Source organism: Lagopus leucura, unplaced genomic scaffold (genome assembly GCF_019238085.1).
Source record: "Lagopus leucura isolate 7727_CA_CO unplaced genomic scaffold, USGS_WTPT01 Super-Scaffold_1, whole genome shotgun sequence".
Taxonomy (NCBI): Eukaryota; Metazoa; Chordata; class Aves; order Galliformes; family Phasianidae; genus Lagopus; species Lagopus leucura.
The window spans coordinates 19,320,721-19,338,487 of record NW_024962250.1 but is presented as its reverse complement, the minus strand read 5'-3'; the positions used below and the strand labels follow the sequence as shown (position 1 = coordinate 19,338,487).

At 34.2% G+C, this 17,767-nt stretch overlaps 1 protein-coding gene across 15 annotated transcripts in view; it reads left to right on the top strand.

Annotated features, from left to right (window-relative positions):
- RALGAPA1 (Ral GTPase activating protein catalytic subunit alpha 1) overlaps positions 1-17,767 on the top strand; it is a 113,681-nt gene that overhangs the window by 75,488 nt on the left and 20,426 nt on the right. For all 15 annotated transcript variants that reach the window (XR_006181636.1, XM_042888144.1, XM_042888063.1 and 12 more), the window contains 2 exons: positions 7,340-7,498; positions 8,795-8,922. Coding sequence is in view for 14 of the 15 variants with exons in the window: in XM_042888144.1 (XP_042744078.1) it covers positions 7,340-7,498; positions 8,795-8,922 (287 nt within the window). In the remaining variant the exon portion in view is untranslated. The remainder of the gene's footprint in view (positions 1-7,339; positions 7,499-8,794; positions 8,923-17,767) is intronic.

The following is a 17,767-nucleotide window of genomic DNA, read 5'->3' as shown; positions in this document are numbered from 1 at the left end:
TTTGGAGCAGACACGAACATTCAAGAGTGATAGAATCTCTCGTTGCCATGCTAAGAAAAGAATGATATTCTGTATTGGTATTTTTTCTTTAGAATTTAATAAATTCCATATTAGTGTGAATAAGTTACCTCCTCGAACACGTGTCCTGTTATAAATGAACAATTGGCTATCATTAGATTGTCCCCTGTCCTACATACATACATCTTCAGATGTGCTAATCCATTCAGTAGACACGTTAATGAGCACCGGTTGAAGTGTAATATTGAAGGAACTGAAGCTGGTTGACCTCAGCATGGAGTTTAATACTTGTAATTAAATTAGACAACAGACAGTCAGTAAAGAGAGTAATAGCCATGCCTCTGGCAAACTTCAGTTATTAATGACTTTTTGTTCCTTGTGTTCAACTTGAAGGAAAAAAAATAATTGTTGTTCTTGTTATTATAGACTAACTGCGGATTCTAACTTCTCACTGCTGCATTTTAGGCAGTTGGTTTTTGTTTGTTTGTTTTTTAATTAAAGATATTTCTTTTTGTGTGCCTGTAGTGCTGGGTCCTTCCTGTTCTTTATTTCATTAAGTATAGCCAGAGTAATAGATTGTTAGTGATTTATAAGAGTGGTTTAATAGATAATATGACTAACTTTAAAATAAGGTTGCTGCTTTTGTTCTAATTTAAAGCAGTATATATTGCTACAACGTATGCTGTTATGTTAACTGGCTTCTGTATGTTTTAAAAGAAATTTGATTTTGTGCAACACAGCTTATAATTATGTTTACAAACGTTGCATGTAACGTTTCAATTAGAGGATTACAAAGTGTTGGAAAGGAGAAAGATTGATCACAATGAAAATTAATTTTTCTCAAATAATTTTCAAATGCTGTAGGCTTCAGCAGAACACACAGGAAAGATCTCATGTCTGTTTCCAGGAGCACTCTGAATCTGCATATAGCTGTTCTACCATGGAAGGTTCACTGCTTGTCCAGGCCTTCTGTGATTTAACTTGTGAAAGTGGTGTCAACTGGACTTTTTAACAGCTCCAATTTGCCCCAGGCCCATTTCTATTTTCTTTCACAATCTCTCTTTTTAGTAATTAGGAATATTTGAGGTCTGTATGGATATGTCAGTGGAGTATATATCAGAAGGTTGGAATTGTATTTGTAGTGTACTGATGATGCTGATGGGCTGTTACCAAGCTCCTTTATTCTCTGTGGCTTTCTTTCCTGTTCCTCCTCTACATTTGTTCTCTTTTTATTTAAACAGTTTCCCAAGGAGTGAAGGCTTGTGAGCCTGTCTTTACATCTCTCCTCCCTTCTCTAATATCTCCATTTCAATCCATCTCAATCAAATTTAACAGAGACAGGTTGGAAAGTATTAATTTCATGTATGTTCAGTGAAAATAGCCTAAGTAAAGGAGTAAGAGAGACTGTTAGTGCTGAGTCCTTCTTGTAAGGTAAAGACTGTATGGAAAGAAGCATTAGACATCAAGAAGATGTAATAAATGTTATCCCAAATTAGAGAAAATCATCTAATTCGAATCTTGGGAAGAATCATCAAGTTGGATCAGGAGTCATGAGTAGGAAAGCAAGCTTAGTGCTTAAGTCTTTTAGTGGTTCTGAAACTACTTGTGCTGCTTACACTGTGGATGGGTCAGAAAAAAATATATTTTATGTCCTCTGCAAGATCACACTCAGTGGAATGGATTTCATTTTGTAATTGTGCTGAGCACAGTACTGTTCGTGACCTCAAAAGAAACTTGAGTTTTGAGTTTCTCTGCAAGTCTTTCACGTACTTTCTTTATCTATTTCATTCAAAGAGAAAAACAAGCAAACTTCCAGTACTTGGCTTAGAACTGCTGCTGTTTTTATACTGTAAATGTGCCTAGAGGTGCATGATAGGTCCATTTTATAAATGGAGGTCAAATTAAATTAAAACAAAACTTCTTCCTGCCTGTCCAGCTACTACAAAATCAAGATTCTGCTGTTTCAGAGGCCAACCCAACGTTAAACTTATTTTCCATCCATCTTACAGAGTAGTAAATAAAACTTTTAAATGTCTTGAGTACCTCTGAAGCATTTGTTACTGAAGACATGAACGAGAACAAGAAATGGCATGAATTTGGAAAGCACAAATGAAAATGTGAATATATAAAGGAACTTAACATTGAAATGCATATCTAAAGCATGCAGTAAATTTAAAAATACTGAATTAAAGATTTAATACCAATAATATAACCCAATTTGTTTCTTTTAGAATTAAGAGTTAGATTAAAAAGCATTTAAATTGAACAGCCTTACAAGGACAAGCTTACAAAGAAAATGTCAGAGTTTAATGAAGCTGTGAAGACTCAGTTTATGGAGTGAAAAAGCTCATATTTCTGCCTCTACCTTATCACTATTTGGCTCCTCCTTGCTTAGCCAGATGGAGGAGTGGAGGCATTGTAGGTGAAATTATGCACAAGATGCATGAATAAGCAATAGTAATGTTATTAAAAATTGGAGTACTAATTCGTCTTGGGCCTTGGCTGTTTTACATGATTCTAGTTTATCTTTGATGTTGTCCTAAAAGAATTATAACTCTCAGCATCTGTAGCTAGTTTTTTATTCTGTATCAAGATGTATCAGGGAGTGGAATGTTTATAGATGTAAATTATTAGTACGATATTTTTTGAGTTACAATTAAGTACACATGCCATTAAAAAAAACTAAAAACACAACAACAAAAACCACAATACCGTAGTTCTGAAAGTTTTGTGAAAAATTAAACCAGAGGCTATATATACTATAAGGAAGTGCTTCCTACATTCAGTGGGCAGAGCTAGCTTCATTATGCCAGTACTTCAGATGTTTCTGCTTCTTCTGTTCTTTTCATAATGAACACTTGAATTTTTGAAGAAGCAGCAAATTTGGGGATGTTGCTGCATCAGAAGGAAATATAATAGCCTTTTTTCTCCCTCCGTTAGGTAAGTGAATATTAGAAATTACAGTAATTTTGGCAAGAGTTCAAGGGTTAATGCAACAGATAAATAAAAGGAATTTTTTGTAAATTGAGCCCTGCATTATTTCACTTGTCTTGCCTTTCCAAACCTAACTCATTTAATTTTAAAAAGTAAATACTTAAATTCTTCCTGACAGTGTGCTTTGCTTTTACTATCGTTTATTACTTCAATTATACTTGGTATCACTTAGAACAATCTGCCATTTGGAAATTTCAGTATAGCCTGCAGCTTAGTATTAAGTCTGGCTGCTATTGTAACATGTACAGCATATGACACTAATGTATCAAAATTAGATTTGATCATCCCTCCTGGTTATATTTATTTCACGTTTCTTTTGTATTCAGTTAACATAAATGTATTAAGAGAGCTGACACATGATGATGGCTATAGAGTAAGAATATTTTAAAGTATTTTGAGTTAAATTTGAAATTTCAGGTAACCTTGCAGTTGGTCATTTTTATATATTTATTTTAATGGAGTAGAGTTTCAAAGCAAGCTGAAAAAAAAATCTGCTCATCTCTGACATTTCCTCAGGCTGTCTTCCCGTCAGCTTAGGTTTAAAATTGGTAAAACAGAGCTCTTAATCTATTTCTCATTGCCACCTTTGTGGATCACCATGGATAACATGACCATTGTGCCTGTCACTTACTCCCATAGCCGGAAATCATCTTTAATTTGATCCACTTTTCTGAATTCTTACATTCATTTGGTGCTTATTGCTCTGTTCCTTTTTTTCATGTAACGTTTCTTGCAATATAGCCTTTCCTTCTTCACACACACAGCTAAAAGCTATATCCTAAACTGCTATATTGCTTGCTCAACTTTCCATTCTCTGGGCTTGGTGCATCCTTTAAGAATGCTACTGTAAAAGATATTTGCCTTTTTGACATTTATTTGCATTTTCCTATTTCTGATTTGTGTACTACCTTATACTTCAACAATAAACTATCTAGAGTTATATGTGAAGTTATACAATATTTAGTATTTTAGAATATTGGTATATAACTACAGTTCCAGGTGTTTCAGATACAGTGTATTACCAGTTACTTGAAGTGTAACACAGTTTTAGCAAATTTTACTATTTGTATTACTGCTGTTCTTCAAATCTCTAGTAAATATTTGCACTCGACTGCTCTAAAGTTAGGAAAACAAGGTCAGGAAATTATTTTGAAGATACAATGGCTAACACAACTGCTGGTGGAGAGTTTTGAATAACCACTGACACCAATTTCAGTCTTATTACCTGTGTATTCTGTACATACCACATCCGATTCTGCTAGATAACATGGAACCACACTTTCTTCTTGACTATGTTGCTGTCTCTCCTGTGGATTCAATGCACAGAAATGGTTATAACTCAGAGCCTTTGTGCCACTTGTATACAGAGCGCTGATTTCTGTGATGCTTCCAATTCAGACTTGAGGAATTCAGATTGAAATTGAAAGAGGTCAGACTCTGACCCTTTTGTGGTGTAATAAATACAGTGTATGGTGAATTCTCCTAATGTTTGTTGTTCTTGCAGGAGAGCTTGGTGGTGGGGTAGCGCTCAGTTTCAGGATCATTGCAGAGGGAACTGAAAAAAGAAGAAAAATTGAAATTCTTCTTTCTAAAAAGTTCATGCAAAAGCTAACAGACCATCAAAAGCTTTTTGAGACAATTCTAGGTGTTGGATCTCTTCCATGAATCAAGTGTGTTCATCAGTCAAGTTATAACCATTCCAACTTTCTCGTTAGCATTGCTTACTGACCATGACGAGGTCATGTGAAAGAAGCAGTAAAGAGCTCTTTTTTAAGATCAGAACTCTTTGATCTGCTCTTGTAAAGTGAATATAATTACTTATCCAAGATTTAATTCTTCTCCAAGCATAAAGATAAAATAAGCAGCAACCAATCTTTTACAGTTGCATACTCTCTTGTTGCTCTTCTTCCTCCTACGATGAGCACAAAACATTGATCATAGTTTTGATTTTGAGTACATTTTGTTATAAACTAGCACACACAGTTAATACCATCATTTGCCTACTTGCACCATCTAAGTTTGACACAATGCATTGTGTGTCACATTCTGCACTTAAAATAAGTCTTTGTCAAATCATTTTTGGGAGTACTCATGAGATGAAGGACAGCTGACAAAACTTGGCACTCAGTGGAATCATCCAATTCATTGTTCTTTTCTTCTGAATAAGTTAGTGTTTTTAGCCTGGAGTGTATTCTCACACTTCTATGGGAGTAATAAAGCAAATTTCCAAAATGGAAAGAAAAATCACTGATCGCTTCAGTACGCTTGGCGTCCTAAATTATGTGCTCTTTATCAGTAGTCTTTGTGAAATAACTGCACAATAGACTTTTATCATGCTTTATCACTCTCCAGAATCTGTACCATTCTGATTTGCAAGTATTCATCAGTAGTGATGCTCCATCTCAGTAGCTATCCCAGAAATGCAAGAATTGTTGTCATATCTGAGTAGCTCTAAATTCTAGTTACAAATACGCAGGGGCAACCTTTGATAAATGAAACTCAGGGACAGCCAGAAACTGTACTATCTGAACTCAATATGTTTAGGGTTTTAAAGCTGTTTACTTGGCATGTAGTTTGTCTCTATCCATTATTTGAAATGTAACAGTGCAAGTTTATTGTCTCTGAGTCCGAAGATGATAAGTAAAGTCATCTTCTAAGTAATAGTTCAATATTGCTGAAATTAAGAATGGTACTGTGCAGTGATGAGTGTGTCAGTGATGGGTGTTCTACACATTAATGGTGTACCAGGTGACTGAGCATACCCCAATCTAGGATCACGCTGTTTTTTCATATTTCACAGGATTTTCTATCTGAGCCTCTTAATTTCTTTTTGATAAGTCTGTCTCATCCTTCCTAACTTTTCACCTGCTTCTGAGTGTGGGCCTGGCAGTTCCACATGCCCTTATGTCATTGTCATATTTTGATGCATTGTTTGATTGTGACTTCACTTTGGAACTTCAAAGATACTTAGGCCCTCCTAAGAGTTCCACAGTTAGTTGTCTTTTACAATGTGTCATTGTAAACATGTCATCCAAAATTTCTGCAGCTGATGTTCTTGTGTTCCATATCAGTAGTTCAGGTTGCTGCCTGTTTTTTTTTCTCATCTAGTCAAATAAAACTCAACATCCTGAATGCTGTTGTAACCAAGTCTTCTCTTGGTCTAGGTTTATGGTTGGCACAATAACATCTAAGTGCAGTTCAAAGTAACAGACATCTACAAAAGAGGCAAAAATAGCTCTCTTAAAAGAAATTACACTCATGGTTCGTTACATATATGTATGATCTGATCCAGGTAAAACAAATGGTTTATTGAGCATCACAGGAGGCATGGCACTGATGCCACTGATGATCACATCTTTGCCCAGTCTGAAACTGAAGAAAAAGCTTTTATTGTAATAATAATGTATCAGTTTTCAGTCTGCTACAATGCAAAGCCAGTAGAGGAGAACAGAAGCATGGGTTTTTTTTCTTTCTTGATTTGTTTTTGTAAAGACTGCTACTTATGACCAATATAATGGCCTTCAACTTACGGCCTTCAGGTAAGACAAGAATAGTGTTCCAGGAGACTATAAGAGAAACAAGCAAATATTTGAAATGATATTTCTCTGATGACTGTGTTTGTTTTCCTTTTATTTAAAATGCAGTTATATTGTAAAAAAAAATGAAAACAGAAAGTTGTTGACTTTTTATACAAAACAACAACTTGGAAGTGCTCAGATTTGTATCAGCATGTTACTTGTTAAGAGCCATTCACAGTGCTGTCCTTTGAATAACATCGAGGCAATTGATTGGTTGGCCAAAGCCGTGCAAACAAACTGAAAACTGTGGATAAAGAAAATTGTCAGCTGTATCTGGTGATGCACAAGGAGGAAAAAATTGTGGTGGACAGTTTAGAATTTGGCTAGAATGATGAGGTTAAAAGACTGCTCAGATTGATGCCTTTTAAACAGATGTTTGTCTCTCTCTTTTTAAAATTCATATGGAATTTAGTAGTTAATTTACTGCCTGTCAATGATGGCAGTCTTGAAACCGTTTTGGCAAGTCTAGTTGAATTACTTGGCATTCTTGAGATAAAATCAACAAAATTTTAGCTTTTATTAGTCTCTATTGTTAATTTAAATAGTAATTGGCAGAAATGTATAAAAATCCATAGCAAAAACCAATACTGTAACTGAAAACACAAGAGAACTGTAGTGTAATTTATTTTATTCCTCTTTATTTCTTTTTCGTGGTTGTTTTTTTTTCCTATTGAAATAAGAACATTTAGTATAGCTGTATGGATACAGAAGATATTTAAACTGATGCTCTTTTATTTCTGCTTTTCCAGCTGAGACATTTAGGAAACGATGAAGTACACATTGTTTGGTCAGAGCATACTCGAGATTATAGAAGAGGAATAATTCCAACAGAATTTGGTGATGTTCTTATTGTTATCTATCCCATGAAAAACCATATGTTTAGTATCCAGATCATGAAGAAGCCTGAGGTAAGGCAGGTGGCTGGTTATGTGTTTCCTTCATGTGCTTTATACCCAGGGAACAGTGAAAATTGATCGAGCATACGCACAGGGCAGAGAGAACGTATATTCTTCCTTATGTTCGAAGTTCATGAACTAAGTTCTATTTTGTATGCAGGGCTTTGGTGTAATAAACTGATTCAACAAGGTGATCTGTCTTCAGCTTTGACAATTGCAGTGGTAGGAGGAAATGGGAGAACTCAGAACAGTGCATAGCAAAACAAGTAACTTGAACCTGCAGAGGCATGATTCTATCAAGCAAACCTGCTGGCATTGTAAACTGCAAAGAAAGCTGCAATGTTCTGCTTAATTATTTAAATTCTAAGATAATCTTTGAAATTTTCTGTATCAAATTGATATGTGATTGTGGCCATTAAATCATAGCCTGCTCGAGCTTTTCCATCCATTTCATATTCCCCTTTCTTCTTTCTCAAAGCCAATTTTCATCTTCTGGACTCAGCATAGGAACTTGAAAATAAATTCAGCCAAGCAAAGACCATTCAACTCCTAGGCATATGAACACATATCCTTTCTAATTTCTGTTCATCAAATGTCTGGGCTGTCAGTGGTTTAAGATAGTGAATGCTGACCAAGTAAAAGTCATCATGAATGTTTGTACTGCAAAATTTCTCTATATGACGTCACTCACCATAAGTTTCTGTGCTTCATATATTGAAGCACTTTCTTAAAAGTGCTGAAATTAATTGAGATATAACAGAATAGGAACATAGGAATTCATCCATGTGATAACTACCTCTGATTATAGGTATGAAATGATACCCAGTATATGGTCTTATTATCACAAGGTTCCTTGTATTTGAATTAATAAGTGTATTGTTTTCTTTACTAGCTTAAGTACAGCATGTTATATTATGGGGAATAGTGAAGGGCTTGAATGTTAAAAAGGAAAAAGAAGACTGCCTACAGTATTGTCATCTGGCCTTGCAACCTCATAAACATCATATGCATAACTATTCTTTGGATTTTTGGCAGCAAATTTTGAAAATAAGCTTTGATGAGATATAGTATTAAAATGGTTGCTTAATTTTCTTAAAATACTTTATCTGTTACCAAGGATATCAAGCAGTTATGTGGCTGTATATTTCCTTAAGAGAAAAGGTCTGTCATGGAGCACAATAACTGGTCTGATTATCTAAGAATGAGGAGAAAAAAATTATACCCTTGGGCACTCTATTGTTACTGTTGATTGGTAATTGTTATAGCTTACATCTTGCTTTATGTTGAATTTCTTAATTTTTTATTCAGGTCCCATTTTTTGGTCCACTCTTTGATGGTGCTATTGTGAATGGAAAAATTCTTCCTATTATGGTTCGTGCAACAGCTATAAATGCAAGCCGTGCGTTGAAATCGTTAATCCCTTTATACCAAAACTTGTATCCTTTCACACATGTGGTTCCCAAGGCATATACGTTTCCCTGCAGTTCTACTGCTATGATCTTCACATTTTATGTCCTCTTTTATTTTTGTCAGATTTAAGGATATTGTTTTCAATTTATTGCGGTGTCATTGCCATAAAAAGCATAGCAAAGCACTGAAAAAGACCAGCTTTTTTAAATAAGCAAATAATAGATTCAGCCCTAAAAAGTCATTTCTTTCTGATATTTTATAACATGGTGTAAGTTCTTATCACTTTGTCTTAATTATTATCATGACCAGTTAGTGGTTTTAGCCTTCCTTAAGCAACAAAGTCCTGGTGTTCCTAATCTTTTTCTACTTAAAGATAGTAAGTATTTCCCCAGTATTAAAATTACTTATCTGTGTTTTCTAGTTCCAATGCTGCTTTCCTTCCAAATGTGTAATTAGTTCATTTTTCTCCTAGAGATTTTGTTGTTTAGCTCAGAATATAACGTTGTCAAAGTTAGTGTCATTGTGAAGATGTCAGAAAAGGCTATCTCATTTTTTGGTTGTAACTGAAATTGTAGTATTTTGAAAGGGCTTCTCTAAGGAGAACAGGTTTACCAATCAGAAATTAAAAAACGTAAGGTAAGTCAATCTCTTCTGCTTCTCCCCTTCTTAGGACTGAGTTCTGTTCTGTTCTATACCTGTTACTTATGTCAGCAAGAATGTACTATTTTTTGTTTTCATAAATTGAAAGGTAAATGTGAATTTTGATCCAAATAGATTCTGTGCCTGATTTCTACCCAAGCTGTATATATTTGTATTTTTCATGTGATATACTGTTAGAATACTATTTTTTAAGGCTGTTAGTACTCATGGAGTTTTGGATTTGTTCTCCCTTTGGATATGATGAAGTGGATTTAAAGATGAGTGATGGATGGTGTTTGGTGTGATAACAGTAAATGACGTTTGTGCCATTTCTGTAGATGGCAGATGTTGATTCATGGTATTTCTATGCTCAGAAAGGTCCGATCTTTTCGTCATTACTCAAGTAGCTTAATCAAAGAATTTAAAATGTATTATCATCATTATACCATGAAAAGTGATGGCTTATAGCATTATATTGATATATAGTGATGAGCAATTGGAAAAAAATTTACTTTGAAATAGCAAACTTTCAGTGCTGAAAAATATACCCACAAAAACATCTGTGTTTCAGATTCTGTATAGAATATACAAGTTTTTATAAATTCCTCAGACATAGCTTGCCATCTCAGTATCCAGGAATTGGCCAGGTCCTAAGAGCTGTTTTTACTGTATGTTCACTTACAATTTGATTCTCAGTACTTTTTTAAATATACTTTTATCAATTCATTGCATGTCATTTATGACATTGCTTCTATAAAACTGTTTATATGTGCCCCTTAACATGGTTATTGTGATAACTGTATTTGGTATTAGATAGTATTGGTTGGTGAGTTTGTGCTCCTTAATATGTTCAGCGTGGTAACTGTGAAAAGAATTAACTAGCTATAATATTAGATATTATTACTTGGTAGGCTTTGTTGACTTCGTTAACCAATGCTTTGTTAACTAAGCATTGGTTGATTGGGCACTGATTTTAAAGAGTGGATTTGTTAATAAGTAGTCATTAGAATTGTTTTTCTACCTGACTTGGAGTATTGTACTCAGTGCTTTGCATAGTACTTCAAAAATTAATGTGAGGCATGAGGTCTTCTTTAAAAGCTGTTGGTTTGGAGTGAGATTTGAAAAAAAAATTCTATAAACTTCTTTGGCCTGAGTGGACTCAATTAATTCAACAGGCAACAGAAAATAAATAGATAAATAAACTTCAAAAATTTGCCACCTTCTCTATGACTTAAAAACTCTTGAAGAAATATGTCATTTCAGTGCTTTAGGTGTTCAACCTATTATCATATTTGAGGTCTAGAAAGAATTTCCCTCAGATAAGAATGGCAAGGATAAGTAGAAGTTTTCCATAACACAGACATGATCTCCTAGCTAGGAATATTTGAAAATTGAATCCAGTTTGTTTTTGCAATAGAAGGGAATCGAAGATGTTGAGAATTGTCCTTGGTGTCCCCCACTCTTTTCCTCTGGCATATTTTAGCTATGGCTCTCCTAGCTTTCAAGTTTGTTGTAAACTGAAGGGCGTGGGGACAGGAGGATTTTATGATCTGTGGTTAAATGGCATTTGTGTAGACCTCTCTAGGCTTGATGACTCTTGTGGAAGACAGAACTTACTGAACAAATAAAAAGAGGACTTAGAGTGGTGTAAACAATATTTCTGAAGAGGGGAGGGAAATAGGAACAGAAAAGACATTTTTCAGAAGCACACCAAAAACAGAAATCCGTCTCAAAAACTGAAGCTGATAATCAAGGCCTCCCACATGTCCAGGAGCGTAATGGTGTCAGTGAACAAGACTTCCTATCTGATCTGCTTGAAATTAATTTTTATTTGTCTATGAGTGTCTAATATATTGGACCTGTGCTGTTAATTTTGTAGCAACTGTGATGAAATTCAATTTAATGTGGGTCTTAGGGGAACAAGAATACTTGAGACTTCTGTTGAATACATTAGGAATTCAAATCCTGCACTTGTGCGTTGACTCTCCTTTTACTAACATAGTAGGCCATCATAAACAGGGAATTTCAAAACTAGTATGGTTATCTCTAATCCTGCAAGGCTGTAGTTAATTTCACTGTGCTGTAGAATATTTGGTGGAAATTTTCTGACTATGTGTAGAGTTGATATGTAGATCTGTGCTTATGTGTACTTGAGGAATATTTACATTGTGTTGTAGATCTTTGTAATGAAAATGGGTCACGGTAAACTCTTGATTAAGCTAGTTGTGTGTTGATTTGAAAGCATGTGAGAAAGTAGCACTGAAATGGGCTCTGCTACTTCCAAGGAGGCTTTATCTGTCCTTTGAGTTGGTGCATTTTCTAAATGTGCACCTGACTGAAAAAAAAAAATCAGCTGTCATTTGTAATCAGCAGAGATATTCATTCCTCTTCATGTAATCTGATTGCAGCTTTTTCTTTATTGCTCTAGTCTGTTAATCATGATGTGGCAATGGGTAGCACGTGTGAATACTGTAATAATGGTTGCATGGATACAGGAAATTCTCCTCATCTCCTTTGTATAGTCTGCTCCAACTTTGAGAATGTGTGATCTGAAGTAACTCCCTGACGCTGATGTACTCAGTCATTCACCTTCCTGTTTCTGATGTTATTTTGACACTTCTGGTAGCAAACTTAAATAGCTTAAAAGATTTGATTTTGTTGATGATTTTTAAAGGTTTCATCTGCTCTGTTTTTATTCTATGCTCAGAATACTGTAATAATGTGTCAGCATGGTAGTATTTTAAGATTTAAAATTTACTTAGTATATTAGCAGCCATCGCACAGGCAGATGTCTTGCTTTGACTTTGATGCTTGCCATTTTCATCGCTGTTGCGGCATGAAGAGAGAATTGCTGTTATGGATTGAGCTTCTTGTTAATTTGTGGGATTTGCTTTAGTTTTTCCTTCAAGAGTTCTTCAGTCCCTCGTTGTCTTTCAGTGACCTTACTTTTGTTTAACTCCTTCACCAATAGGCAGCATGTATGCACACATGTAACAGATGATACGCTCAAAATACTTGCACTGTCATGCTAATGAAACAGCAGTACCCCTTTTCTTCTGTGTGTTTCTTCTCATTGCATTAGGAAATGCATGCGTATCTCATGAATACACACCAACTGCATGCATGCTGGAAATACTGCTAAGATTTATAACTGCAGGTGTAGTAATGGTACTGGATGTTGAGAAAAACCACTCTCACTATCATGTAGAATAAGAAGCCCATCATTTAGGGGATAATTGAATATTTTTTATTTACTGATTTCTGTGAAAACTTCTGATAGGATTGTTTTTATTAATGGCTTCAATATCAAAGCATGTTGTTAAATTCTGAATTTTGAAGTTACAGCGTAGGAAATTGATCAAAATGAAATATTTTGAGACGTATGTATCATGTATATATAAAATATTTAGACATGTACTTGAACTTCCTGAAGTCAGTCAGATGGCAAAGTGTACACAGAGATAATGTTTTTTATGTGGAATTGTCCAGTGATCCAAGTAGTTAAAATTGTGTTTATCATTCAACAGATCAGGAAAAATACTGAAACTTCATAGGAGTGAAATCTGAAAAATCTACTCTCTTACTGTGTTACACACTGTACACAAATTTTGGAGTGCTAACAAGTATTCCAAAGTATCTGGAGTGAGATTTGTCTGCAGCTCAGGCACCATAATGCATTCTTTCTTTTGCAATATTCCTCCCCATAAGGATGCTACTTAACAGCACACATTAAGAAATCCTATTTAGTATCTTTTAAACCTAAAATTTGTTGAACTTTTACAAATCTGGAATATAGATAATTTTACCCACAATGATCATACCATAATTTTCACTTCTTTATTAATAATCTGCCGTGTATTTTACCATATGCAAAGAATTCATCAATTATTTTGATTTTTTTTTTCCTTATTTAATGGCGAACTTAAATACCAAAATTATAATGCTGTTTTAATTATTCAGTGTACAGAATATTGTAAAACAAATCATAATTGAAAGGATTTAAGTATTTTTTTGTTATCAAAATTGGAAAATTTACATCCTCTCATCTATTTTGACATTGCATTCCTAAAGAGTTGGTATTCGATGTATTGCAGCTAGCCTTCTTAGGGAGTTGTCTTCCGGAGATTAAAAATATTGACTTTGTATAATATCTGACAAGGCAATCACTACTTTACAAATAAAATAGTATGTTTGAGGGGGTTCTTAAAAGTTTCTTCTGTGTTAAAAACTCGTAGTACAGAAGGAGCTTTCTTGCTTGATGTGAAGTACTCAGATGCCCCAAAAAAGGGTTTTATTTGAAACAGAAGCATATTTATTTGTTATGTGTGCTTGATAATTGTTAGCCACAAGATAGAATTTCAGACACCATTTATATTTTAAAAAAAAAAAAAAAAAGTCTAATTACTAATTACTTACAGTTAGCAAAGTGCATGTTTCACATTGTCTGGCCTCATTTAATTAAGCATATATTTGACTGACATGGTTTTGTGTAGGATTTGTGAAGATTTTGGAAGTTTCTTACTAATACAGAAACTTAGATATTAGAAACTAGAAGGCACTTACTTTGGCCAGTGTTTTTGTATACTTTGTAGATATTACTTTATATGCTTTACAACAAATAATTGAACATTTCAGGATTTCGGTGAATATTTATCCCACCCCTGAGTCATACTATTGAAGCCTTGTTTGATGTAAGTTCAAGTAAGAGCCATGCATGAGTTCGTCATGTGACCCTTGCTGTCTCTTCCAGGAGAAAATAGAGTTATTTCTAGAATCTATTTTACTGTTTAGCAGTGGATATTTTTTTCAAGTTTAAACAAGAATCACAAGGTAAAGAAAATTATTATCATTATTATCATATATATTCCTTTTACTTTGACAATGCTCTGTTTTTCAATTTTCCCAAGTCCTAGTTCTGCTGACAATTCTTTTGATCTTCTTAATTCAAAATGTCATTAATTAAAGGCATGCATACAACAGTAAAACAAGAACAACTGAGAGTTTCCCAGATATCTGTAAATATCAGATTGTTTTTGTAGACTGTTCAGTTATTTAAGTTTCAAGGAATAGGATGACAGTTTCTCTTTGCAAAATAAAAGAGGAAAGTTCATCTCTATGTAGAGTCATGCATGTGTGTGTGTGACAATTTGTAGATATGTAATGATAGTAATTTTTTATACCATCTTTGTGGGTTTTTTTTCCCTGAAGTAATGCATTTAATTAACATTTGTTCCTTTGATGCCACAAGCATATTTGAACAGGAAGAAACTGTTGTAAGAAAAATCCCAGAAATATCTGCAGGATTTGGTTTCTTGTAAACCATGGATAGTGAAAGTACTCAAAATGGCAAACAATTAATGAACAAAGGCAAAATGAGCAGTCCATAAGTAAATGATGTGTTTAAGAATGTTCATATTCAGGATTAGTGCTGTAGTATGCTATACTGAAAATTGGTGTAGTTTGAATATCTCCCATAAAGGAATTGTATACATAATGGCAATGTAATGAGAGCCACACAAAGTAACTTTTGTATGGGTAATAAAATCACATTGAAGTTTTCTCCATCAAAAAAGGACCAAATAAAAAACCAGTGAAGATTCCAAAGCATAAGTTATTTATGTTCATTAAGTATTGTTTGAATCCTATCATAGGAATACCTTACCTGACTATATATCTAATGTTCCACAGTAAATGAGGCAAGTATTGATTGACATATGCTGCTTAAATCGATCACCTTGACAGCCAGAATTACGGTAATCTGTCAGTGTTAATGACTGTCTTTCAAGCTTTGATACCTCTCCTTCGTTCATCTTGTCTTGCCTCTCTTCTATTTGAAGTGCATTTTCTTGCAACCTCTGGTTTTGTCAGAGTAGGTACTTTTGTAGTGTTTTTTGTCCCCTGAGTCCAATTTATTGGCTTGATCGTGCAATTAGACTTAAAATGCAACACCAGGGAGCAATAGTGTTCCGAGTAACAATTGGACCTCAGGGGTAGTGCAAGCCTGTTTTCAGCTGTCATTTATTAGTTACCTGTTGAAAGAATAGTTCTGTTTTGCTGTGAATAATTCCAAAGCATCACTTTAAATGCCTTTGATTTTAGCCACTAGAGACAACTGATTGAACCAACATTTGTGATAGGTTTTTAAACTCTTGCCTTAGTTTTTATCATACAGACACTTGAAATAACTGCTGGAGTGATTCTTGCAGATGTGTGTACAAAGCTGCTGTTTCTTCTGCATTTTCATGTAGACACACACATCATTTCAGTTGGTTTTCTCCACTGCTCCTTTTCTTCTGAATAATGCATCTTTAGTACTAGCAGTGAATAGAAACTGAAAGCTTGAGGGCTCTGCTTCTGTGTTACAGTGTAGTGTATTTTCATGCGTAGACACTGATTTTTTTTTTTTTAATTTTTTTGCAAAACATGGTATGCTTTTCTCTAACAGCAGTTCTGGATTTGTATCTGTTCAGGTAAACATATTTTCTTTAGTAATTTTACTGCTTCTGGTCCCACAGAACTTGCCTTCTCTACCCCGGTAGCTCTTTTCTCTTTCTCTTCTTGGGCTGTTGACAGAACCTAGCCAGGACACTAGCAGTGCCTGTTAAGAGCTACAGCTCAAGCACCTGGGTTTAAGGGTAAATACTGTTGTTGTCATCACATCAAGATATCATAATTTGGTTTTGAGTTAGTAGCATCTTTATTATTTATTCTTCCCAAATGAGTACATGAGACTCTCTTGAAAGAAGTAAAAGAGCAAAGAGCAAAATATAAAATAATACAAAACTGATTCATCCCGCTAACACAGTGTTCTGCTAATAATTGTAAAGATGTTCTGTTGATGGGGAGACAGTTTGAGGGAGACTCAGATATTTTTGTGTTGTTCAGAAAAAATATAGGGCTTTTTACATCTACATTCTTTCATTAATTGAATTTAGCCATCTGAAGGGACAGGGGAGATGTACTGTTTTCTGTTTAAAAAAAAAAAAAAAAGAAGTCTTGATTTTTGTATAAAATGTGAGTAGGCTTATTCGGGTGGCATTATGATTTAGAATAAAAGGATGTTGGTGGGCTACCGTGAAAGGCAGTGAAGTGCTTTCTCAGCCTGCTAGAATTTCTGAATTTAGATCTGTCAGTACAGATGGCTTGAAGGAGGGAAGTTCTTTGTTAATGTGTCTTTTTCAGGTTGGAAGTTTGGGGTATATTGTAAATGGAAAATTAGTAGAACAAACACTCTTTCGTCATAAAATGCATTTTAGAGGTCTTGCATATCCCTCTTAAAAAAAAAAATGGTAGGAAAAAGAATGCATATTCCTTAAACTGGAATCGAAAAAATAAACTAGTTCAATCATATGTGGAGTAATTGCTTTGTACATAACACTAAATGACAGGTTTTTTTGTTAATACCTACTTAACCTTATTAATTAATTAAACGTTTTGGATAACAAAAGCCTATTGTTAAAATGTTAAGACTCTTGCCCTCTTAAGGTGTTAAAATTCATACAGATTCCTTCGATAGCTCTCAGATGTCTGAGAATAAAAGGAGGAAATAGTAAACATTTCATTTCTGATATTTCTAGGATTTAAAGTAAAGAATTAACAACAACAACACTATTTAAACCTTGCTTTTATTTTGCTAAAAAGAGCACTGTTTGTTGATGTAATCCTTTACTGGTCATGAATTCAGCCCTAATAACAGAGAAATTGCTTGAAAGTTTTGTATGCTAAAACTCTGAAAGCTGTATTCTCTTGTTTAAATTGGTGGGAAATGTGGGAGATTATTGGTAACAAGCAAAACTGACAAATACTAGTGGCTGTGAGATAGAATTTTAGGGTGAGCTGAATAAGATAGTGACAAACTGTTCCTACATCATTCTATATATGATAATCATGACAGGTGGGGCATAGTTGCAGTGCCAACAGAGGGAGAAGATAATGATATGTACCAAACAAAAAACAAGGAGAAAATAGAAACAAGTTCATTAGTTGTCTTTGCTCTCTAAAACATCTCCAACAAGTCTGTTGTCTTTTATTGAGTAAAGGGTTTTATATAATACCCGTAAATATGTGAAAATATCTAGCTGGAATAAACTTCATGTGACTATATTCTCTAACTAAAGAAGTCAAAATTACAAAATAAAATAGAGGATATGTGTATATAATGTATTCTGGATGTGCCACAGATTTAGTAGGAAAAAAAAAAAAAAAAAAAAAAAAAAAAAAAAAAAAAAAATT